The 25,493-nt window shown below is 39.3% G+C and overlaps 2 protein-coding genes, 1 long non-coding RNA gene and 1 pseudogene across 3 annotated transcripts; all 4 read left to right on the forward strand.

Annotated features, from left to right (window-relative positions):
* LOC120295444 overlaps positions 1-1,236 on the forward strand; it is a 3,399-nt pseudogene extending 2,163 nt beyond the window's left edge.
* A 2,043-nt stretch (positions 1,237-3,279) lies between these two features.
* On the forward strand, positions 3,280-5,417 carry LOC120289195 (1-aminocyclopropane-1-carboxylate oxidase homolog 1-like). Its single transcript, XM_039303826.1, has 3 exons — positions 3,280-3,893; positions 4,239-4,560; positions 5,021-5,417. Exons 1-3 carry the CDS (start codon positions 3,379-3,381, stop codon positions 5,291-5,293), a joined length of 1,110 nt encoding a protein of 369 aa, XP_039159760.1. The 5' UTR covers positions 3,280-3,378; the 3' UTR covers positions 5,294-5,417.
* Positions 5,418-9,012: 3,595 nt separating this feature from the next.
* On the forward strand, positions 9,013-17,157 carry LOC104433504 (N-acetyl-D-glucosamine kinase). Its single transcript, XM_010046275.3, is given in 9 exon segments — positions 9,013-9,676; positions 9,679-9,741; positions 11,246-11,393; positions 12,341-12,532; positions 13,784-13,876; positions 13,878-13,910; positions 14,410-14,579; positions 15,951-16,081; positions 16,660-17,157. Coding segments are annotated over 9 exon segments (1,050 nt in total). The 5' UTR covers positions 9,013-9,528; the 3' UTR covers positions 16,732-17,157.
* Positions 17,158-20,837: 3,680 nt separating this feature from the next.
* Positions 20,838-21,883, forward strand: LOC108957594. Its single transcript, XR_001984487.2, has 2 exons — positions 20,838-20,883; positions 21,388-21,883. It is a non-coding gene; the product is annotated as an uncharacterized LOC108957594 (long non-coding RNA).
* The last annotated feature ends 3,610 nt before the right edge of the window (positions 21,884-25,493 follow it).

Raw genomic sequence — 25,493 nt, forward strand, 5'->3', positions numbered from 1 at the left:
GACCTTTTTTGCTTCAATTACAAACAACAAAATTAAGATGTTCGCGACATGGAACTTCCATTGAGAATAGGAATGCTTATCTCAATGTATACCGAGATAATTATGATGGAACTCCAGCTACCGGTCGACAAGACATCAAGAAGTAACACGAAAGAAACACTCGTGTACCAATAAATTGGTTGATGGTTTTGTGAGAGTCTATGATAAGTTCTTTGTCTGCTCTTCTTCTTTTCATTTGTCTGTTGTTTTGTTTAAAGTACAATTCAGCTATGCTTTGTTCTGTCAGGATTGGGTGGTGTTTAGCCAAGGAGTAGAAATGTGGCTTTCAAGGGAGAGTCAATAAACAGGAGGTATGTCATATAAAGAAAATATAGTCCTCTGTTACTACTTCCCTTTGCATTGCAAATATGAACTTTCTTTTGTGCTTGTAGATCCCAGTCTGTTTGCGATAAAAAAAATATGCGCTATCTGCTTCCATTATGGATATCACTCATGTCATGTGGGATATGAACCTAAATTAATTTGTCAAGCTTCGTGTCTTATTTGTTGTTACATGTGAAATTGCTTCTTTTCGAGACACGAAAATCGAAGCGGTACTTAAACTTATGCGCAAGATCTAACTTCAATTCTGACCTTCCGCTCTCGATTAAGAAAGGAATCACATTTCCATGAGAAACAAGTATACTCCTGACACCACATCACCTAATTAGCACAAAAAGAGTCACATTTTGCAGCACTTTTTCTCTCCTCGCGAGCATCTTCGCAGTTCTTCATTCTAGCCTAATCGAAAGAGAGAAAAGATGCTCTCTCAAGTCAAGCTGCCGAATCTCTTCTTTCTTGGCAAACACCAATTACACAAATCCGATAGCAACTCTCCGATTCTTGTTCAGCTTCCTAAATCCAACTCCACCATGACTCACCCCATTTCCGAAATCATCCAAAGCTAAAGAAGACGACGCCAGAGACCCATCAATCATTTTAGCTATAAATTTCCGGCAGAACAAGAACCGCCGCACTCGCCGACATGAAAACCAGACAACTCTAAGAAACAAAACAAAAACAAAAACCCAGAAATCAAGAAGCGGCGGATCAAACCTATAGAGCGTAATCGAGGACTACGGGGGAGAAGCGAACCTTGAAATTCCATCGAAGCTGTATCGGAGCTCGGGGTTGAGAGCCGACTCGTCCTCCTCCTCGGCGTCGCCGGCAACGATCGACAGATTCGGCGGCGGCTAGGGTTCGGCAACGATCGACTGATTCGGCGGTGGCTAGGGTTCCGGTGGTCATGAGCGTAGGCACAGTCGTGTGTCGAGAAGAAGGTGGAGCCGAGAAAGATGAGAACGTGTTTGTGTTTCCTGTTTATGTTTGGATTTGAAGTTATCGTGTTTCAGTCGAATGTTCCGATCCTACCCGACCCTAAACATATCTTTATTGTTTTTTGTTTTTATGTCCGTGTCTCAAACAGTATCAAGACCCAAACAATAACTACTTGCTTCGTGTTCGGGTCGTGTTCGGATCGGGTCGGGTCGGGTCGGGTCGGGCTTTTTTGACACCCCTAGTTCTTATTGCTAAGTTTAATTCTCCCACGTACTCCATGAAATCACGATGCCACCTAAGCATCCTGCATACTTTAGCGAAGCTCAACAAACGCTCCCCATTCAACATATCCGATGGATGTGTAGAACGTCCACGCTAATCCACACATCATCGACACGCGCTTGCATGCTGATCTAATCGCTATAAGAAATCTTCAGCTGAAGGGATCACAATTTCGCGTTGAAAGTGACGGTCCTTTTTTCTTCCTTTTTAATATTCCCCAATCCCTCATGGTGCAGGGGCCTTATCGGTAGTTCCATGTTCTACAATGTGACATAAAAAAAAAAAAAAAAAAAAAAGAGGAAGGGGGGTCCCGTTCGTAGTTGACAATTTAAGAACAAGTGAAAGGGACGGCAATTTAGGGAAAGAGTATCCGAAAAATTATAAAATTTTTAATAGTGCAAATTTAATTATAAAAATTTTAATTTAGTGCCAATTCAATCTTTCTGATTAATTCTAGTTGGATGTTGTTGACGTGGATGTCTGCCAGTTTACGTGACAGCGCAAACACTAACGTGAATTATTTATAATAATTTTGTTTCTTTTCTCTTTCTCCTTTGTTCTTCCTTTTGCGGATGACTGACCATTGGGCCATGGCAAGGGTTAGCTTGATGAGGGCTTCCTTGCCAAATAGGGCGAGCTCCGCCATTGCTTGTGCCTTTATGGGTTGGTCACTGGCAAAGGAAGAAATGAGAAAAATAATAATAATAAAAATTAAAATATTATTAAAAATTATCTCACATCAATAATATTTGACCAAAAATTAGTCATAATGACTAAATTGACATTAAGTCAAAAGAATTATGCCTAAATTGATACCATTAAAATGTTTAAAACTAAATCGACATAAATATAATTAATTTATAACTTTTTGATATTTTCCCACAATTTAGCTCTGGTTTGGTTCAATTTTCCTAATGGACCTTTGGCCTCTAAAAGCCTATTAGAAAAAAAGTTCAAGCATTTGGCAATTTTTTTTTACTACTTTGAAAAATGCTAATATTATCATAGGTGAAAACCCAAGGCAAATGGTCCTGAGTTTTCAACATTTTCGAAAAAGCAAGTTCCAAAATAGTTAACTTTTTCTTCCCAAATTGCCCTCCCTAATAATTTCATATTCGATTTTATCCTCAAGAATATTAATCTTTCCCAATGGATCTGGGAGTTCACGAAGATGAAGGAGATAGACAGACTTCGGTGAGACGTCACGTGACGCCAACGTCACATAACCAGTCATGCCACCTTCTCGTCACTCGTGACGTTGGAGTTCGATCTACCTCCCGACTGCTGGAGTCTTAATGAAGCTCACCTAGGGTCATACAACCTTATTATGGCAGTGACAATGTAGATGTGCATTATAAGAATAGAGAATGCAAAGTGATATTGAGCGGCAAACTCGGTAATGATTCTTTCAATTTCACCATTTCTGAATGTGATTTATAATTTCGATGCCTATTGTTTAAATATTCTTGCATTTTTCTATCTTAACTTCATATTTTACTAATTACATGTGCGTATCGCATGAACGAAAGCTCGTATGGACACGTGTGGAGAGATCGTGTCCTCCGACAGCCTTAGAACCCAAAATACTATGACTAAAAAAAAAAAAACCCAAAATACTGAAAAAAAGAAGAAAAAAACTAGTGATAAAAGTTATTAAAAAATAATGAATTGATGATGATAACGCACGTCGTCGTCGTGCCTACTCAGCAGCGCACAATCCGGCAATTTCGCCGCGGACTTCGCCGATCAGCTCGTCGAAGCAGGAAAGCAAAAGCGACGATGTCGGCGACCAGCACCGCGCTCCGGCCAGACGAAGACCGGAAGCTCTTCGACGACACGAAGCTCGGCGTCAAGGGCCTCTACGACTCCGGCGTCTCCAAGCTCCCGTCCTTCCTCACCCACGCTCGGAAGTCATCGGCCGACGGCGTCGACCTCGCGATCCCGACTGTCGACCTCGGAGCCGTCGTCGGCGGCGGCGGTGGCGGCGGCGGCGGCGGCGATCTCAGGCGGCGGGTGGTGGAAGGAGTCCGGAGCGCGTGCGAGGGCTGGGGGTTGTTCCAGGTGGTGAACCACGGGATCCCGGAGGGCGTGCTGGAGGAGATGATCGGAGGGGTCCGGGGGTTCCACGAGAGCGAGAGCAGGAGGGACTGGTACTCGCGCGACAAGCGGAGGAAGGTGATGTACTTCTCGAATTTCACTCTGTTCAACATCGCGGCGGCGGACTGGAGGGATACTCTGATCTGCGAGATGGCGCCGAGCCCGCCGGAGCCTCAGGAATTGCCCGAATTGTGTAGGTACGAGCAATCGAAAACCGTATGGATGCGTTTATAGATGCAGCAAATAGCAAGATAGTATAGTATCTTCTAGTCTTTGCACTTTCAAGAATCTGAGGTCGAATTCGAGCTCGAGCCAGGACATCAGCAAGCCCGACCTAGTCGAGTCGAGCTCGAGTGTCGAACCCTGTCGGCCTGACTGAACTCAACCAGACCCTGTTCTAAAACAGCAGTATCGATGCTCAAGAATGGCGAATTCTCGATTTCCCGTGGCGATGAATCCTAAGGATAGACCCTAATTCATTACTTTGATTCTGGTTAGACTTAAAGGACTTTTGAAGTGCTTGTTTTTGGCATTGCTTGCAGGGACATTGTGATCGAATTCTCCAAACGAGTGCACGACTTGGGCTTCACGTTGCTGGAGCTGCTATCAGAGGCACTTGATCTGAAGCCGAACCACCTGAAGGACATGCATTGCGGCGAGGGACTACTCCTCTTGTGCCAGTACTATCCACCGTGTCCCGAGCCAGAGCAAGCCATGGCATGTAACACCCACAACGACGGCGACTTCCTGACCATACTCCTGCAGGATCAGCTGGGCGGCCTTCAGTTCCGGCATGAGGATCAGTGGGTCAATGTCCTTCCCCAGAAGGGAGCTTTGCTGGTGAACATCGGAGACCTTATGCAGGCAAGCAAAGCTAAAGCTATAGCCTTTAATTATGAGTTGATCTTTTCCCCTACTGTAATCGCCTCATCTTTGCTAATTAAGAAAAGCAGATCAATCGTGCGCACGCTCACACACAATTTTCACACATTCGATGCGAATTTGGCTTTTATAGGACGTGAAATGATGGAAGTTTCATGGTTTTCTCATATTGGATAGAGTTGCTTTGCAGATCTCTGAAATTGCAACTGGTATGATCTCGTATGCTGTAAACAACGCTAGGGACATAGCATAATCGTAAGTGAAAATCGTATACAAAAGAAACCCGAAAATACTGGCCGAAAGAAGGTTTGGAATAAGACATAGCCAAAGAAGAAGAGAACACATAGAGCAGGTCCCGTGGAATTGCATTAGAATGATATCTGCCATTCAATTTCTGAAACTGATTCCTGTTCTTGTTCGGGTCGATGCTCTGCGTGCACAGCTGATTTCGAATGACAAGTTCAAGAGCGCGAGCCACCGGGTGCTGGCTAAAGCCGCAGGCCCGAGGGTCTCGATCGCGAGCTTCTTCAGGACGAATTTCGGAATCGAGCAGGCCACGAAGCTCTACGGACCCATCGAAGAGCTAGTGTCTGAAGAGAACCCGCCGCTCTACCGGGAGACCACGGCGCCAGGTTATCTCTCGTCCTACCACGCCAAGGTCTGCCAGGAAAACAGGCTCGACGCCATCTCTCCGCTAGCAAGCTTCAGGTTGTGAATTTGCATTTGGTATTTTCCCCGACAAACATCTTGTATTGGGTTGACGTCACGTGTCTTCGTATAAGCATCCTTTCGTAATCTTTGACAGGTCGAGTTTAGATCACTGAAAGAGTTATTAATCATGTGACATATGAATTCTTATATATAAATGTAAAATAATGCAGTTCAGATGTATCTAAAATGGCCGGCGTTTGACCTTCCTGCGTGGCAGCGCGCTAACACAAAATCACTCACCTTTCAATTTGGCCACTTCAGCCAACAGGGATCGGCAATGACTAGCAAGGGTTGTCTTGCCCTCGCCGGCTGATGGTAGTGTGACGCCAAGGCTCGTCATGCGCTACATGTATCATTACCAATTATATTTTTCCTTTAATTAATAACATGTGGAAGCACCACAAAATACATAACACCACTAGTTAATAATTAGACATATGTCTCATTGTGCCAACTTCATATTTATAAATCCAGAATATTATTCCATATATCACATAAAACACAAAAGACCTAGGAGGAGTTACGGTTGCCTATCTTTATTACTACTCTTGCCCAAAAACTTGCTTGTACAAAAGACAAACTACCTATTACGGGTCAACAACCTCACCCAACGATTCGTTGCCTTCACCGTCAAAGCCTCTCAATGGTTTGATCAAATCACCCTTGAGATTCAAGTACCAAGCAACAAAATGGTGAGGGATCCACTGAGGAGTCCCTCGTCGACCCATATGGTGGACATACACTTAGTAGGCATCCAACTCAAGTATAGACATAGCTAGCGCATGAGAACGTTTGTTTCTCATGGTTTATGTTCTTTTGTTAGGAACAAAAAAAAATGTAAAACCCGTTTAGTAACGCCAAGTTATTTTTCTATTCTTAGGAATAGAAAGTTAGCCCGGGAATAGATTTGGAGCAGAAACGAGAAGCAAAAAAAAAGTTGCTTCCAGTTCCCGAGAGCAATTTCTAGAAATAAGCTAATTTTCTTTTTTTCTTTTCTTTTATTTCTTTTTCTTGCCACTGACCATCGTCAACTACCCGGGAACCACCGCCCACCGCCGGCTGCCCCGATTGCCCGTCGCCGCCGCTAGTAAACCACTGGGCCACTTGGTCGCGATCGCCGCCCATTGCCGCCCGATCACCGGTCCCGCCCCGCCGCGCTGGGCCACGGTGGCCGCTCGCCGCTAAGCCCCGCCACGCCCGGCCGCTTTCATTGGTTGTCGCCAAACACCACCATCACGGCGGCCGGCAGCGCGATCCATGCGTAAAAATAAAAATGAATAAATACAAAAAGAAATTGTTGCGTTACCAAACACATTTCTATTCTTTCTATTCCAATAGTAGAAATTTTGTATAGTTATCAAACAGGTTCTTTTACTCAGAAATTGTTCCCCGGAACAGAAATATAAAAGAACTATTTTTGAAAAAAAACTCTTCCCTAGAACAAAAGCGTTATCATGCGTAGCCATAGTCTCATAATCACACCCGTGATGCATAGACACCTAAAAAGCATAGGCGGTGAGCTCTCCACCTTACATTTCTAAAAAAATAAAAATAAAGGAGTGAGCCAAAGCCTAATAGATAAAATCTCTAGATTTAAATTAGTAAATCATCTTACCACTCAACATGACATAATAATCACAAGCATTTGAAACAACATAATTAATGCATTAGCACACCTTACCTTCTATTCCAAATGCCTCACACAAATGCATGGCATGTAATTTCTTGATGCATTAGTATCACTTGGTGCCTCATCAATATGCAGGTACGTATGTTCATGAGCATGTATCATGCTTATGATCACTCCTCCCAGAACACTCCTTGAGACATCCCGATCACACAACGGGGTATCTCGACTCCTAAAACATCCTGAAAACTCCTCGGGGCATCCTGATCACACAGTGGGGGCATCCCAACTTTGGGCATTGTCACATACTACTATATGGACAATCACATTACACTTCATATTTAGTCATATGATGTCATGCACACATTATTAATACCACATGATTTCACGTGCATTAAGAATAGAACTAGCAATCATTTCAACAATCGGCATCCATTTTATAACCAATTTCACATGCTTACCTCTTTTTCATTATAATACTCAATAACCAATATGTTCGGCACATAATTCTGAATAGTAAATGATTGTTCCAAATCAATGAGTCTTGAAGCATAAGGAAGTGTTTATGAATGAAAGTCCGAAACATACGCAAATGATTCTAAATGGAAAGTCTTATACATAAATGAGTTATTCTAACGGGAAAGTTCAAAACATAAGCAAATGATTTTGAACGCAAGGTCTGAACGTATGAATAGACACGGGAAGTAAGTTTGGATGTACGTTAGAATGTACAAATTAGTAGACCTGAGGATTAAGTTTTGTGCTTGAGTCTGAACATTTAAGTGAATACATCCAAGCTCAAAACATAAACATCCTCAGGTTCAAAAAATAATATATTTTTTGAGGTTTAGAACATAGGTATACTTAGGTTCAAAAAGCAATATTCTTAGATTCATAATGCAAATATACTTGAATGAAGAAAGTAACATTTTAAGGTTTAAAATATAAACATATGGAAGTTAAAAAAAAAAAAAAACTATTTTTGGTCAAAACATAAACATACTGGAGTTTGGAAAGTTCTATTTTTGGGTTTAAAATGTAAAGATATTAAGGTACAAACATAAACATACTTAGTTTCAAAAATATTATTTTCTAGTTCAAAATGTAAATATACTTAGGAATATAAAATAATATTTTAAAGCAATCTTTTCAAGTTCAGAACATAGATAAACTAAGATATAGAAAGTATTTTTAGGTTCAAAACATAAAGATACCTAGCCTTAGAAAAACAACATTTTTAGGTTCAAAATATAGATATTTCAAATTCAAAACATGAATATATTGAGGTCCATAACATGGACATACTAAGGATCAAAAAATAATATTTTTAAGTTCAAACGTAACTATACTAAGGTTTAGAACATTATTTAGACTCAACAAAATATGGTTGGACAAATAGACAGATTTAACAAATGAAGGGACTCAGACTAAGTAAAAATATGATAGAATAAATGACTAGATTCTAATTTAGTATTTCCACTTACCAATTGTACCACATTTTTAGAAATCCGACCATATGCCCTCTAAAGATGTACAAGATCAACAAGACTAATATAATAATCACCATATCCATACATTATTGCACATCAAAATCACACATCTCAATCAACCAACCAAGTCCAAATTGCTTATTAGATTACGCTAACTTAATGCCTAGAGCTTTCACTTATCTCAAAAGCAACTTCAAATTAAGAATCTAAGTCACCTTTGAACAAAACAAAGACAACCAAAATTAACAAAGTTTGATTTTCAAAAACGATAAAATCTATTGGTAGAAAATAGGGGAAATCCATGATTTATCTTATCTGAATAATATCTTAAGAGTGTGTATGACATAGATGACTTATGATGATGTGCTAGGAATCCATAGGGTAAATATTATGAAAAGTTTTAAACTGGGTACAATTTATGACTTATGATGCGTTAATATTAAATCGATAAAATCCGGGGCTTTTTTTCTAAAAGAAGAAATAATTCAGGATGGAATTGAAATTAGATCTAAAGTCGAAGGACTTTTTAGGAATTTAGGCCTCATGTGGGAGCGCACATCATTTCTTACGAAATTATCTATCGATGTCAACGTGAGAGACGCGAGCGCATCGTCGAGGTCACCATTCTCGCCATCTCCTTGTCGCTTTCCACCCGCGATTCCCACGCAGCAACGGAGGAGAAACGCCAGTCAATGGTTGAAGCTTCCCTCTCCCTCCCTCTCTCTCTCTCTTCAACGCATAATGCAATAAATTTCAAGGAAGGAGAAAAATGGGGAGTTGAAGGATCCACCATCTAGCGCTTGGCTCAGTTCTGCCGCCCGAATCCGCCCTCGTCCCCACGCCCATTTCTTTAATCATCTCCCCCTGCAGACCTTGGCGTGATCTTGCCCTTCTTGAAATCATTTCTTAATTCTTGAAATTGGGTGTCTTTTTCTGGTCGACTCTTGCCTCTATCTCTGCCTCGCTCCCTCCCACTCTTTTTTTAACCATCTCTTTCCGCCTCCCGCATAAAAGGACGAGGTGGGTACTTGCCCAATCAAGAATCGCTTCGACCCCAGTTGGCCTCTGGACTCTGATTGGCCGTTTCGGGTTTTTGGGTCGTGGGGGGATAGCCGTGAGGCGATGAAGAGGTACAGGAACGGCGAGATTTGGGACTTCGAGCACGAAATGCCGGTGGTGGGTGGCAACGACGAGGTGGTTCTTGGGCTGGACGGCGGGACGACGTCGACGGTGTGTATCTGCATGCCCCTGCTCCGGGTCGCCGACCCTTCCCCGACCCTTTGCCCGTTCTGGCCAGAGCCGTCGCGGGTTGCTCCAATCACAACAGTGTCGGGGGTAAAAATTCTCTTTCGCTGTTCGGTTGTTGCTTGAGAGTTTTCTTTTCTTTCTGCTCGTGGATGTATTTGATTTTCTGCTCGTTTCGCGTGCTTCGTGTATTCTTGATGTTGTGTGGTTTGGTGTGTTTGATGATACAGAAGTTTGCGAAGTTGTGTATTGTGTCGGATTGGTTTTTTGTGTTCAAGCTGCATTGCGCACGACCTGGGTTGTGTTTTCGTATGGCATTTTTCCATGAGTTGGTGGAATTGGGGTGAATTGGGTTCATTTTGTCTGAGCTCTGACCTCAGAAGGGATTTACCAACTTTTTGATGCTGGTTCAATACGTCCGAATGTGGTGTCAAATAACAGAATATGACAATTGAACGATAGGCTGTTTGCAGTGAGGAGGTGTGTGGATCGTACATGTATGTCCCTCAATTCACACGTTCTTGTCAATCATGCTTGTTTCCATTAGAAAAGGCTGTTTGAAATGCAAGGTCCTTGTTACTTTTTTGGATCAGTGGCTTCTGTTTTGTGTATTCCTCTTTCCACTATATTTATTGGGATAGGTATTCCAATTACAATGCTCGCGGAGAAAGAAATGTACTCTGGGTTGCATATTTGCTTGTTTGATCATGTTGCTGTTGGCCTGGTGTTTTTGGTCAGGGAATTGTTTCGCATGTTTACGAATGACATAGAGCATACGTCTTCAACATCGAATTCAAGTTTTTAGCTTTCAACTGCTGCTTGAGATGAACCATATTAGAAGTATGGCCTTCAGAGAAAAAAGGGAAGTCGATATAAAGTAGACCATTGTTTTGCGCCATGTAAAATTAACGATCAGAATATCTGTTGTTACGAATAGAAAATTATGCTTGATCTGAGTATGGGTTTCCCAAAATTCAAATAATTATTTGAAACTAGTTGAACCCGAATAGATTGCAAATAGAAAACTGAAGCCATTGGCTACTCTAAAATTTGAGCTGACTATGTGAGTTATATGGGCAGTTAACTCTGTGCATGAGTGCATTTTCCGTATCTTTTTCCACTATAGGAGTAAATTGTCCCACTGGCTGAGATGTGTCAAGTAATGGAGCAATGATAAGCTAATACACTTGAGGTAAATGATGGCAATGGCACTCTATGATAAAAGTGTTAATGGCAGCCATACTACTGAAAACTTTCTATATTCCATGCTTCAAATTTTCAGGCACCATGGACATAATTTTACTCATACTTCTCATAAAGAAGTAAAGAAACTTAATAGATGATGACACCAACAGAGAGGAGGGAGGCAGAGGGAGGGAGGGACCGGTGATATTTAGAACTGGAGAGAAAGAAGGATACACCTTACAGTGTTTTGCACAAGTTCGCTGTATTTGTCTTGTATATATGTTCATTACCATTTCTAGCTGCTCTTTTTCTGCATGACTTCTGATTAAGTACAAGTCTGGAAAATTTGTGACGTCGACCATTTACATGAGATGATTTAGTGATTTTTGTCAATCTTTCCATTTTAAAGAAGCTGCTGCAAGGGAGACACTGGAGCAAGTTATGGCAGATGCTCTTGCTAAATCTGGTTCTAATCGATCAGCTGTCCGGGCAGTTTGTCTAGCCGTGTCTGGTGTTAACCATCCAACTGATCAGCAGAGAATAGTAAATTGGCTCAGGTCTGCTCTAGTAGTACATTATTTGATTACTAATTTATAAACTGTTCAGGATTAGGTTCATTTTGTTGCAGTAATTTCATTTAACTACACTTTGATGGATATTAAAACAATGCCTGACATTATAAGATTCCTCATATTATTTTGTGATGAATATAGATGCACTTGACTGAGAATGAAGGAATTGTAGTGCATGATTTCTGTCCTGACTAGGAATTCGTTCTTAAATTTATTAATACGGGGAAGCTATTTTCCATTTTATTGACTTCCTAATTTGTTCTATTCTACTCTTTAGTTAATGTTTTAGAAGTTGTTGCATGCAAAATGTTGTTTTTTCTAATTGTATATAATACTTCCAAGATCAGCATTTCTGTTTTCAATAACTATAGCAGAGAATGCTTTATACAAAGCATTGTCTTGTGCAGAAATTTCCTATCGTATCTTTTCAATTCCTGAAGCTTCATTCCCTGGGCAGCCATATATAGTTGTCTGATTTCTGTAGAAAGAAATATTATACAGGAAACAAGAACGCAAATGTTCCTACGAATTTCATTTTGTCAACACTTCAATTTATCATGCATGTGTCTTGCGCTTTGAAACCATTAAGAAAGAGAGGAGTTTCTTAAGACCTGAATAAAGAAACAAAAGTGAGGAAAAAAAAAAAAAAGACATGAAAAGAAATAGAGGAATGAAAGAGTTTCAATGCAGATTGCGATTTGTGAATGCTCCGATACAGTAGAGAGACCATGCGACTCTGTTAGCTCTCTTAAGAATCCCGTATTTCTTCTGTCCAAAAATGAGACATATTGTATAAATTAGGTGGTTCTCATTCAGTTGATTTAAGTGCACAACTTCTTTCACTGAGTGGTGTACTTACATACGGCTACTTAAAGTTTCATGATGCTTTTAGCATCGTCTTACACTTGTTAATAGGATTGAAATATTTGCAGGGAGATGTTCCCGAGCTATGTTAGGCTCTATGTTCAAAATGATGCTGTCGCAGCTCTGGCGAGTGGAACCCTGGGAAAGCTTCATGGATGTGTTTTAATTGCTGGTACTGGCACCATCGCTTATGGATTTACAGAAGATGGAAGAGAAGCTCGGGCTGCTGGTGCGGGCCCCACCTTAGGTGACTGGGGAAGGTATATGCATCATTTTCTATAATTCCAATTCCATGGGGCTAGAAGTTTGCTCTACATTTCCAATGTATTTCCTGCATGCATGTTATGTGTGTTCTTTTTTAGGCAAGAGATTATGGCCTTTGACTAAATTTTAGAGTTAAAACATATCATGGTCCTTTATCACCCTTAGGATGTGCCTCATTGTTAGAGTTTAATAGTTTGATTTTCTAAGGGGTAATGACGTGGGTGATCATCAAACTTCTCTTTGATGTTCAATGTGGTCTTCATGCTTTTTTCAATTTGTTCACTAAAATTTTTAAAAGTTATCTTGATGTAGTCCTTCCGCTAAGTGTATTGTCATATTATGTGCGTTTTTCTATGTGTATTGCCATGTTAGCGTTTGCCCAGCCAAAGTAATAATGTGGACTACCACTTCGTAGTCCCAAGTCAACAAATCTTTTTTGTTCTTTTTTTGGGTCAAAATAAGGAGAGATAAATGACATGGAAGACCTATGTAAGCCACATGGATGCCAGTATGGCAAATCTAACATCAAGTTAACAAAAATTATGTTTACGTAAACTAATGGTTTTATAATTTTCAACCGTAGGAATACATCAAGTGGATCGATTTGGAAATTCAAGAACTAGATTGAACAAAGAAATGGTTCAATAAACCTCATTGAATGTTGAAGACAAGTTCATGAACCACCCATGTCATTATTCCATTTTGATATGACTTGAAGCATTTTAGTACCTTTAATAAGCTTAATTGGTAATTGCTTATGAATACTAGAGCATTCAAATGGTATGATTCTAGTCAGCCATGTGTGGCTTTTTTATGTAAGTTGACAGATGTCGAGTATGAGCATCAATTCATGTTATCATGGTGAGAATTTATTGGAAACGTGTTGTGTGGAAAGGCAATGAAGGAAAGTTTAAGCTCTCTCATCTCTTATGCCTGCTATAAGCATGTCAACTTCCTGAATTCCTGTTTATGTAATTGCTGTTGCGTCAGAAGTTCAATGACATTAATTCATGCATCATGATGGCACATGATTTCTAGTGATGCTGCTTGGGGGCTTGAGATCTCTGTTATCTCCCTTCTGTTTGCCTCTGATTTCTGTAACTTAGCTCCAATCAAATTTGCCTCTTTTATGTGCTTTGATGCATTCTATCATGTAGCTGTTAAATGAAGGTTGGGGTTTAATTTTCATATCATTGTATTGTGTGTTTAGGAACATTCATCATAGTTTTATCTTTTTTTTATTGCAGTGGTTATGGAATAGCTGCACAGGCATTAACGGCAGTAATTAGGGCTTATGATGGTCGTGGGCCAGAAACAAATCTGACTTCCAGCATATTAGAAGATTGGCCTTTCTTCCCCAGATGAATTAATTGGGTATGCTATTAACTAGTGGATGTCATGTTTTTCTTGAGGTTCAAAAAAGTCTAGAAATTTTGGGAAGTTTACTGAGTAGAATGCAGTGAGCATGTCTGTGACACTACTTATGAATCTCTGTGACCTAACAACAGCCTTGTTCCTTTTATTTTGGCAAAAACATGAACAAATCCATTCTTTTCACAAAAATAAAAAAGAACCGAAAATTTGTACTTTGATTGCACAGTTTCCTCATTGGTGCATCTTTTTCTTCTTTTGTTTTTTTGTGTCGCCAAACGTGGTACTAGTTTTTCAAGAAATGATTCATTTTGAGGGATATTCAGAAACACTATTGTTTCTAGTGGACTATTCAATCCAATTTAGACTGAGATAACTCTCTGAAAATTGGTTAGTCAGTCTGTCTAATAGCAATTCTATTGATTGCTTGTTGTAAATCAGCATTCTTTGCATAATGAATAGTTAGTGTTGCATTGAGATTCTTTCTCTCTCAATAAATTAGGTGGACCTACATAGATCCATCTTGGGCTCGCATTGCAGCCCTTGTCCCAGTTGTGGTGTCTTGTGCAGAGGCAGGGGATGAAGTCGCTAACAGGATTTTAGTTGAATCTGTCCAAGAGTTGGCTTTAAGTGTGAAAGCTGTTGTTGAAAGACTTCGTCTGTGTGGTGAAGGTGAGATACTTCACCATAGGGATGTACTTGTGGATTCATTTAACCCATTGTTATTTTCTCTTTTTCATGTGTTGCCCAAATTTGACATCGGAAGGTACGATTTAAGTGCTCTTAAACCATGATTATCCTTGAAAGGGAAGTAAAAGAGTGGAAGATAGTGGAGAGGGAATATTTGTCAGCACTAGCACCAATCTAGTAATTATTACTGAATCTTTTACCTCCTAGGTTGGGTTGGATGAGCAGATCCTTCTACTCCATACCATCTTACCTACTGCCAAATTGCTGAAAGATTCTTATTCTCAGAGTCTTTTGTCAGAATCTATGTTCTTTGGGTCTCCCTCTGCCGATTTTGAAGTAAGTTTGACCGTTTAATTGAAAACATCTTTAGAATCTACCTAATAGATATGCCCAAACACCTCAAACATGTTTACCTAGTCTTAATTTTTTCTCCTATTTGGAAACAGTCATTTCCCTGCCATGTGATGTGTCTGCAAATATACCTGATCGACCACATCTTGGATTAATCCATCATCTATGCACGCTGATATCAAAATGTCCCTTTTCTTTGGGGAGAGGGGGAGAGGGGGAGGGGGTGGGGGATTGTTTAATAGAATAACCGGATATCGACTATATAGAGTTTAATTTATGGTGCTTTAATGGAGTTCTCTTACTTCAGTGGCATTTTTCTAGTCAACTTAGAGTGCTGGTTCGACCCTCTATAATCTTCATGCAATTTCATGATAGCCTTAAATTATCAAAATGTCTCATCTTTCTGTTATTCATTGTTCCTTATTTCCCAATGGTTTTATCCATAGATTTGGTTTACGAAATTTTATTGATATGCTGCAGAGATGAAATTACTCAAATAACAACTCTTAGTTTCGACAATTTTCTTCAATTATAATTAAAGCTTTCCCAAGAACTCTCTGCACTCTGCACTCTGATCATGCTCCGGTTAGCAAAAACTTCAAACCAGGGTAACTTTGGTACAGTGTACCTCATGGATAACAAATATATTCCTTTCAGCAGTCGGCAGAGACTTGCAGGTATTTTTCCACTGTAATATGATTCTTGATTAGTGGCCATGAGGGAATGCGAGAAATTTTCAGCCATCGTTTCGGAAGATGGCAGATGTGCCTTGGTTATTCTCTCTTGGATATTTCTATTGTGTCGTCGTAATTGTTTATGATGGTGATTTGATTCTAACCTTCTGAATCATCTATTGCCATGGAAATTAAAATTAAAATTTTGTTGGAATTGTATTATGCCTACTACTATGTGCCTGTTAGACACAGTTGATGAATTACATTAGTTGAAGCATAAATTGCTATGTGGAATTTGTATTACAATCTCATGAAAATGCCATCACAGATGGAAAAGATTCTTTCCCCCTTGTCATGGTGGGTGGTGTTCTTGAAGCGAAGAAGAGGTGGGATATTGGCAAAGAAGTCATAAACTGCATCTCCAAGGAGTTCCCTGGAGTATTTCCTATCAGGCCAAAGGTAAGCATGTCAGTTACTGTTCAAGCGATAAGGATGAAAATTTCTTTAGGAACATATGGATAATGCGTGTCCGCTGGGTAGCATTTAATGATTCTCTCATTCTCTGTGACCAGAAATTCATGGGAACATAGAGAGCTTGAGTGAATTATACTGTATTGTCGACCTTAAAAATTTGCAATCAATGAAGTTTCGGATATATAGATAAATGTATATATACATGTGATATGTCTATATATGTATCTAAACAGACCGTTGGCATTTATCTTTCCGTAGGTTTGACCATGTGCGTTTTGGTATGTGTGCCATGTAGACGCATTAAAAGAAATACACGAATACAGATATCTTGTGGCCTTTTTTTTTTTTTTTTTTTTTGTTTAATAAACAGTCGTGGCTATAATGTTGGCTTCTAGCACGCAATGTCTAACACGTTTTGTATGTTCGAAAAGTTCTGATGGTTGCTTTTTCCTGTGACGTCTGCACATTTTGTATTTACTTGTCCACCAAGATTCTTTCTAGTGAGTATTTGGTACTGGTGCTCATGCTGTGCAATTTTAACTAAGTCTACACTTGGGATGCAGGTGGAGCCTGCGGTTGGGGCAGCATTGCTGGCTCGTAATTTTTACATGAAAGAATTCTGCAAGGAGCTATAGAAGTCCCATTCTTAAAGATTCGCTAGAGTCGACCCAATTGTACAGTAGGATAACAATGAGGTTTTCTAGCGTTGCCAAAACACGAACACATCGGACAGAGGAAACGACAATTTGAGACGAAAACCGGTCCGAGTCTGGTGAAAGGGTTCATAGGTTCCCTCTCCATTCTTCTCTCTCTCTCTCTCTCTCTCTCTCTCTGAGGTCATTCTTTTCAGCAGATAGTTTTTCACTTCCTGGGTGAAACATGCTGCAACGCTACCGTGAGTCCATGATTGGTGAAATTGGTCCGTGTGCTTGTATTTCTTTTGCTGTCGATGATTAGTTTTGATGCATTTAAGCATCCCTCTTGTCGCCATGGCAGAGCATTCTTGCTGAGAATTTCGTTTACCTTGGGAATTGCACTTGGCCACCGTTGGCTTTTCCGCTTTGTGTTTTGTTGTTGACAAATAAGCGGTCACCTACTATCCCTTGCCCTCAACAGGACTCAGCAATGAATCTACAAACACCCTAAGTTTGTGAATTCATGATTCTAACTGGTGGCGTCGAAACAATTCGAACCCGAGGTCAGTACTTTCAGACCCGGACAATTCATCATGGTTTCATTTTTCACGGTTTCATCCCCGCGGTCGCTATTCTGAAGTCACTGTCCAATTTAGCTTTTGGAGAGAAGCAATAAGTGTTGAGAGCACTGTTTTTGGCATCACAATAAATCCCTCTGCCAAACCCTAATCCACTAGCTCAACAAAATGTTCATTGGGTGAAGGTGAACACCGATTTAAGGAAATTGGTCCTAAAAGGATCAATCGTGCATTGAATGCACCTCTTTTTTGGGATTCACTAGCTTGGTGGTAAAAATTTGTTTCCGAGTCCTGGTGGATGAGAGCACTAGTCTGGCATTATAGTCATTAACGGAGTATCTAAAAGAAATGCTATTTGGATGAACAATACCAAATTAAGTAGTTTGTCTTAGAGAGGATCAATTGAATGCACGACTTCCGGATTGATTTACTTGCGGGTAGGCTCGCTCATACTAGAGCACCTATGTTTCCTTTACCTCTTCCTCGCCTAGCTGGGCCTTGCCAGTGGCGGCTGAGGCCGGCCAGCCCAGCCATGGCCAGTGGCTGGCCACAGTCGAAAGGGTGAAGAATTTTTTTTTTAAAAAAAGGAAGAAGAAAAATCAGAACAAAGTAAAAAAAAAAAAAAAAAAAAAACTTTAAAAAACTAAAATATTATTTTAAATGATTCATGTTAGAGCCGATTTTCCTGCATGGCATTGTTGGTCTCCACATGAACAATTTCTAGCTAAAATTAGTCAGATGTACTCATTTGGCAAAAAGTGAAGATATTAAGGACTCAATTAGTAAAATTGAAAGTTTGGATTCAAAAATTTTTGAATAATTTTCCCATCAAATTACATGGAATTGAAAAGACATGACAATTGACAATATAATGAACTTGTCAACTTATAAACCGGTTTGAAGCTGTCATGGTAGGGATGGATTCAATCTGTGTAGATTGATTGCACATAGAAAACCCTCCACTAGCATCCAATTGTTTTCTTTTTTTGGATAGAATTTCTCCTCACTCATTGAAACATCAATTGATTTTTTTACGTGTCTTTACTTGTCTGCTTAAAACTCATCGTTGTTCTGAAGTTACCGTCCAATTTAGCTTTTGGAGAGAAGCATTACGTGTTGAGAGCACTGTTTTTGATATCATAATAAATGCTTTGCCAAACCCTAATCACTAGCTCAACAAAATGTTCTTTGGCTGAAGGTGAACACCAAATTAAGGAAATGGGTCTTAAAAGGGATGGATCTTGCATGTTATGCACCTCTTTGGGATCCACTTGCTTGGTGGTAAAAATTTGCTCCTAAATCCTATTAAATGAGAGCACTATTCTGGCGTTATAGTCATTAATGTAGATCCAACCACCAAACCCTACCTACTATTCTGGCACTCTAATCATGCTCCGATTAGCAAAAACTTCAAACTAGGGTAACTTTGGTACAGTGTACCTCACGGATAACAAATATATTCCTTTTAGCAGTTGGCAGAGACTTGTAGGTATTTTTCCACTGTAATATGATTCTTGATTAGTGGCTATGAGGGAATGCGAGAAATTTTTAGCCATTGTTTCGGAAGATGGCAGATGTGCCTTGGTTATTCTCTCTTGGATATTTCTATTGTGTCATCGTAATTTTTATGATGGCGATTTGATTCTAACCTTCTGAATCATCTATTGCCATGGAAATTAAAATTAAAATTTGGTTGGAATTGTATTATGCCTACTACTATGTGCTGGTTAGACACAGTTGATGAATTACATTAGTTGAAGCATAAATTGCAATGTGGAATTTGTATTACAATATCATGAAAATGCTTCATAGATGGAAAAGATTCTTTCCCCCTTGTCATGGTGGGCGGTGTTCTTGAAGCGAAGAAGAGGTGGGATATAGGCAAAGAAGTCATAAACTGTTGGAGGTTATAGGTTTGAGAGAGAAAAAGCGGTTGCTTGAAGTATTACAGCAAGATACATCAAGTTTGGAATGTTCAATAGTGTTACCTCCAACGTAAGGAAACCCTAGAGTTTTTATATGCATGTTATTGGGCTTCGGCCCATATGGACTCAAATAACTATGCTTTTCCCTATTGGGCTTGTATGTGGACATATTATTTTGGATTATATTAATAATATATCCAACAATCTCCTCCTATGTTCACCATATAGCACAATCAATTAGGTGGTCAGTGTAATGTTCATACAAACATGAATCATCCACATTTAGTCCAAGACAATCAACTCAGATCGGTCAAAGAGTATTTTAACAGTAAAGTATTAAACTGAATCATCATTTACTCATCATTCTTATCATGAATCTGTTCTGAGATTAACAAAATCCAAATCCAAAAATAAATCTCAGACTCAGTTCACAACCAATATATGCATAATAGTCAAGTATAAATAGGCTAGTCAAATTAATCCAATGCCTTACAAATATAAGAAACAAGCATAATAATGTCCACAAAATAGCAATAGTAAAATGCAAGTCTCAAATAAATGGACTTAATCAAAATAGGCAATAGTAGGTAAACTATCAAGTCCCTACACGCTTTAAATGATATATATTCATTTATCAAGTAGGTTATCCTGGTCAGGATTCCACTCATTAAGCTCTCCTCCATCTTTGCCATCCCTTGTAGAATGTCAAATATGAATTTCATATTATCATGAATTCAATAATTTGAATAAAAACTTAGCAACATTCTATCGAGCAAAGAAGAACATATATTGATGTCATAAAGCATCATAATATCATGTTCATAAGCATCAATTAAGTTTCATATATTATGAACAAGACCTAAATAATGTGATTTACAAAGAGCCATCAACTTAAGTTTATTTGTAGGAGAATAACTATTGTCTAGTTTTAAAGAACATGACCAATAGTCAAGTCACCTACAATAACCTAGTCATGTAATATCAAGTTTTTAAGAACAAGACCAGCAGGCTTTTTATGTAAACAATTGTTTCTATGTTTCAATTTGGAATGTCACAATTACTGATTCTTTAAAGTCAAATAATCTAGCATCAAGTTTGGAATAACAAAATTTTCCCCGATAGAACATTTGAATTAGTTTAAAGTCATCTTCATCAAATTTGGAATGAGATAAGTCACAATTTTCAAATTAGTTAGCAACTATGAACATCAATGAAACAAATAAATTGTGCTTATCATTGTAGCCAATAAAGAAAGATTTGATAATTCAAAACACACCATTAGAAGGTAAGTAAATGGTAGTTAAGACTTGCCTATATAGTCTTTACTTCAAGATTGTTGGAGGTTATAAGTTTGAGAGAGAAGAAGCGGTTGCTTGAAGTATTACATCAAGAGACATCAAGTTTGGAACGCTCAACAGTATTACTTCCAGCTTAGAGAAACTCTAGAGTTTTTATATGCATGTTATTTGGCTTCGGCCCATATGGACCCAAATAACCATACTTTCTCCCATTGGGTTTGTATGTGAACATATTAGTTTAGACTATATTAATAATATATCCAACATAAACTGCATCTCCAATCAGACCAAAAAAGAAAAAAAAACTGCATCTCCAAGGAGTTCCCTGGAGCATTTCTTATCAGGCCAAAGGTAAGCATGTCAGTTACTATTCAAGCGATAAGGATGAAAGTTTCTTTAGGAACATATGGATAATGCGTGTCCACTGGGTAGCATTTAATGATTCTCTCATTCTCTGTGACCAGAAATTCATGGGAACATATATAGATAAATGGATGTATACATGTGATATGTGTCTATATATGTATCTAAACAGACCGTTGGCATTTATCTTTCTGTAGGCCTGGCCATGTGCGTTTTGGTATGTGTGCCATGTAGACGCATTAAAAGAAATACACGAATACAGATATCTTGTGGCTTTTTTTTTTTGTTTAATAAACAGTCGTGGCTATAATGTTGGCTTCTAGCACGCAATGTCTAACACGTTTTGTATGTTCGAAAAAGTTCTGATGGTTGCTTTTTTCCTGTGACGTATGCACATTTTGTATTTACTTGTCCACCAAGATTCTTTCTAGCGAGTATTTGATACTGGTGCTCATGCTGTGCAATTTAAATAAGTCTACACTTGGGATGCAGGTGGAGCCTGCGGTTGGGGCAGCATTGCTGGCTCGTAATTTTTACATGAAAGAATTCTGCAAGGAGCTATAGAAGTCCCATTCTTGAAGATTCGCTAGAGTCGACCCAATTGTACAGTAGGACAACATTGAGGTTTTCTAGCGTTGCCAAAACATGAACACATCGGACAGAGGAAACGACAGTTTGAGACGAAAACCGGTCCGAGTCTGGTGAAAGGGTTCATAGGTTCCCTCTCCATTCTTCTCTCTCTCTCTCTCTCTCTCTCTGAGGTCATTCTTTTCAGCAGATAGTTTTTCACTTCTTGGGTGAAACATGCTGCAACGCTACCGTGAGTCCATGATTGGTGAAATTGGTCCGTGTGCTTGTATTTCTTTTGCTGTCGATGATTTAGTTTTGATGCATTTAAGCATCCCTCTTGTCGCCATGGCAGAGCATTCTTGCTGAGAATTTCGTTTACCTTGGGAATTGCACTTGGCCACCGTTGGCTTTTCCGCTTTGTGTTTTGTTGTTGACAGATAAGCAGTCACCTACTATCCCTTGCCCTCAACAGGACTCAGCAATGAATCTACAAACACCCTAAGTTTGTGAATTCATGATTCTAACTGATGGCGTTGAAACGACTCGAACCCAAGGTCAGTCCTCTCAGGACCCAAACAATTCATCATGGTTTCGTTTCCACGGTTTCATTCCCGCGGTTGCTATTCTGAAGTCACTGTCCAATTTAGCTTTTGGAGAGAAGCAATGAGTGTTCAGAACGCTGTTTTTGGCATCACAATAAACCTCTGCCAAACCCTAGTCCACTAGCTCAACAAAATGTTCATTGGGTGAAGGTGGAAACCAAATTAAGGAAATGGGTCCTAAAAGGGATCAATTATGCATTGAATGCACCTCTTTTGGGATTCGCTTGCTTGGTGCTAAAAAATTGCTCCCAAGTCCTAGTAGATGAGAGCACTAAAGAATTATAGTCTTTAATGTAGATCCAACCACCAAACCCTACTTGCTATCTCAAATAAATGCTATTTGGGTGAGCAAATACCAAATTAAGTAGTTTGTCCTAGAGAGGATCAATTGAATGCCCAACTTCTGGATCGATTTCCTTGGCGGTAGGCTTGCTCATACTAGATCACCTATGTTCCGTTTACCTCTTCCTTGTCCTTTCGATTCCTTGGGATTGAGTTTGCGTCACGAGAAGCTTGAGATCTCATGTTTGACTTCATTTAAGATGACCTCTTGGAGTTAGATTATAACTGGCTTGTTGAGGAGATGAATTTTGTTTGATGTGGGAAACAAGACTATGGTACCTATGGAGCGATACACGGAAACTTTTCATGCCTTTTCGTTGAGCTACGGCTTATTAATCATTTGTATTAATTTGATCTTGTGACCAAGCAAAGATTTTATAGAAATGCACAAAGGCAAGCCGGATGAAGTCTATTAGAAAGTGATTGAGCGAGTGCCACGGTTCCACGGTTGAGCACAAACGCATGAATGAGACTTGAATGGAGCGACGAAACCATGCGAATCTCAATGCAAGGAAACATAAATTGCATCGTAATTTAACTTGGAATCAAATTACGAAAAATTATCCAAAAAAACCTAAATCTATTGCGTTTTTGCTGATTTAATTCTAAACCTTTCAATTTTGTCAATTAGTTATAAACATTTTTCTTTTTTGCTAATTGAGTTTATCTAGCCAATTTTGGACGGAAATTACTGATGTGGACATTGACAATGTCATGTGGGATAACCAAGCCGACGTGGATAATTTTTAATAATTTTTGAAATTTTAAAAATTGTTTAAAAAGTATTGAATCCTAACCTTTCAATTTTTCCAATGGAGTCCTAAACCTTTTCACTTTTAGATAATTGAATCAATTTTGGAAGAAAATTGCTAATATAGATGTCGGTAGCGCCATGCTCAAGTAAGGTCAAACTTTGCTTGGGCTTGCCTCGGCCAAGGGCCCTTGCCGAGATCTAGCGAGGCTAACCTTCGCCCAACATCACTTGGCAAGGCCGCCACGACTTGGGCGAGTTGAGCTCCCTTCGCCGGGACTCACCCTTACTCGCCAATGGCAGCCGAGTCTAGCCAGCCTAGCCATGGCTAGTGGCTGGCCACAGCAAAAGGACGAATAAATAAATAAATAAAAAGAAAATCAAGACAAAAAAAATATAAAAAACTAAGATATTATTAAAGATTTTCTATGTCGAGCTAATTATCTTGTGTTTTTGCTAGAATCCACTTTAGCAGTTTTCGGTCAAAATTGATTTGGATATACTCAATTGACAAAATTAAAAGATTTAAATTCAAGATTTCTTCAATAATTTTCCCATCAAATTACATGGAATTGAAAAGACATGATAATTGAATTTGAAGTTGTGACGTTAGGGGCATATTTAGTTTGCATAGATTGATTGTGCATAGAAAGCCTTCCATTGGCATGCGATCCTTTTTTTCTCCGGATAGAATTTCTTGTTACTCATGGAAACATCAATTGATTTTCATGTGTCTTTACTTGTCTACTTATGAACTCGTTGCTTGTTCTTAGACTGTCAAATGGGTGGGTCGGGTCGAAAATGGTCGACCCATATTTGATCCATTTATCCTAAATTTATGTAGTGTAAATCAAGTGACCCATACTCGACCCGACCCGTATTGTTAAAACCTATTAATATTCTAGGAAAACCCACTTCTACTATATGCTAATTGGATTAAAACTTCAAATTAAATTAAAAATAGTAAATAAAATAAAAAATTTAAAAAAACCTACAAATTGAAATATTTATAAAAAATTAGACTATGCACATGTTTCTCTTATTTGAAGTGAACATACCATTGAATAACTAAAAACCGTAACATGAAATTTTTTTAACTAAATCTAAAAAGCTCATTTTTATGATTTTTTTTTTTATAAAAAGAAGATGTTGTTAAAACATTTTTATGCAATACAAATTTAATGTAATTTTTATAATTATTTTAAAAATATTTTTTTAAATCTAATTTTTAATAATTATTATTTTTTCTTCTTCTTCGGGCGGTCGCCAGCTAGGACAAAGAATCGCAACCAGCCATAGGCGAGATCAAGCTCGCTAGCAGTGGGCGAGGCTCGATCTCGCCGATCCAGCTGACGAGACTCGAGCTCGTTGGCATCCGGCGGGGCCTCAACCTCGTTGGATTGGCGAGATCGAGCCTTGCCCGATGCCCTTGCGATTTGGCGAGACTTGAGCTTGCTAGGTGTCGAGCGAGGCTTAATCTCACCGATCCGGGTGAGGCCAAGGCCTCGCCGTCTGCCGGGCGAGCTCGAGCCTCGCGGTCGTTGGAGAGCTCAAGCTTCGTCGGATCTAGCGAGACTTGAGCTCACCGGCATCGGGCGAGGCTCGATTTCGCCGATCTGGCAAGGCCGAGGCCCCACCCGATGCCGGCGAGACTCGAGCCTCGCCGTCGGTGACCTCGAGCTTGTGTGTTGGCGAGCTCGAGCCTCGACCGGCTTGTTGCGGGTCGGCAGCCGGCCGTTGCCTTGCCGGGGCCGCCATTTAACAAGAGAAAAAGAAAAAGAAAAAGAAAAAGAAAAAGAAAAAGAAAAAGAAAAAGAAAAGAAAAAAGAAAAGAAAAGAAATTGAAATATGAAAAATAATTATAATTTTGATTTTTATAAAGAAACATTTTTATAAAGTTAAAGAGTGAAGGCCATGGGTTCAAAGTGGGTTTCCTAATAACCCATTTAGACTTTTTTTTTGGTGCTTTATTTTCTCAAACTCATATTTAACTTTCACTTAATCAATTTTTGACCCATATTTAACTTTCACTTGACCCATATATGACATATTTAACTAAAAATGGGCCATAATATGGGTTTATAACCCATTTTGCCAGCTCTAGCTGTTTTGAAGTCACTGTCCCATTTAGCTTTTGGAGATAAGCGATAGGTGTTGAGAGCACTGTTTTTGGCATCATAATAAGTCCTTTGCCAAACCCTAATCACTAGCTCAACGATATGCTCTTTGGCTGAAGGTGAACACCAAATTAAGGAAATGGGTCTTAAAAGGGATGGATCTTGCATGTTATGCACGTCTTTGGGATCCACTTGCTTGGTGGTAAAAATTTGCTC

The sequence above is a fragment of the Eucalyptus grandis genome, chromosome 1, assembly GCF_016545825.1.
Source record: "Eucalyptus grandis isolate ANBG69807.140 chromosome 1, ASM1654582v1, whole genome shotgun sequence".
NCBI lineage: Eukaryota > Viridiplantae > Streptophyta > Magnoliopsida > Myrtales > Myrtaceae > Eucalyptus > Eucalyptus grandis.

Bases quoted from the DNA above. Each gene is read 5' to 3' on its own strand.
- LOC120289195 (XM_039303826.1), top strand. From the start codon at position 3,379: ATGTCGGCGACCAGCACCGCGCTCCGGCCAGACGAAGACCGGAAGCTC. The intron at 3,894-4,238 runs GTACGAGCAATC...CATTGCTTGCAG, and splicing joins GAATTGCCCGAATTGTGTAG to GGACATTGTGATCGAATTCT. The intron at 4,561-5,020 runs GCAAGCAAAGCT...CTGCGTGCACAG, and splicing joins ACATCGGAGACCTTATGCAG to CTGATTTCGAATGACAAGTT.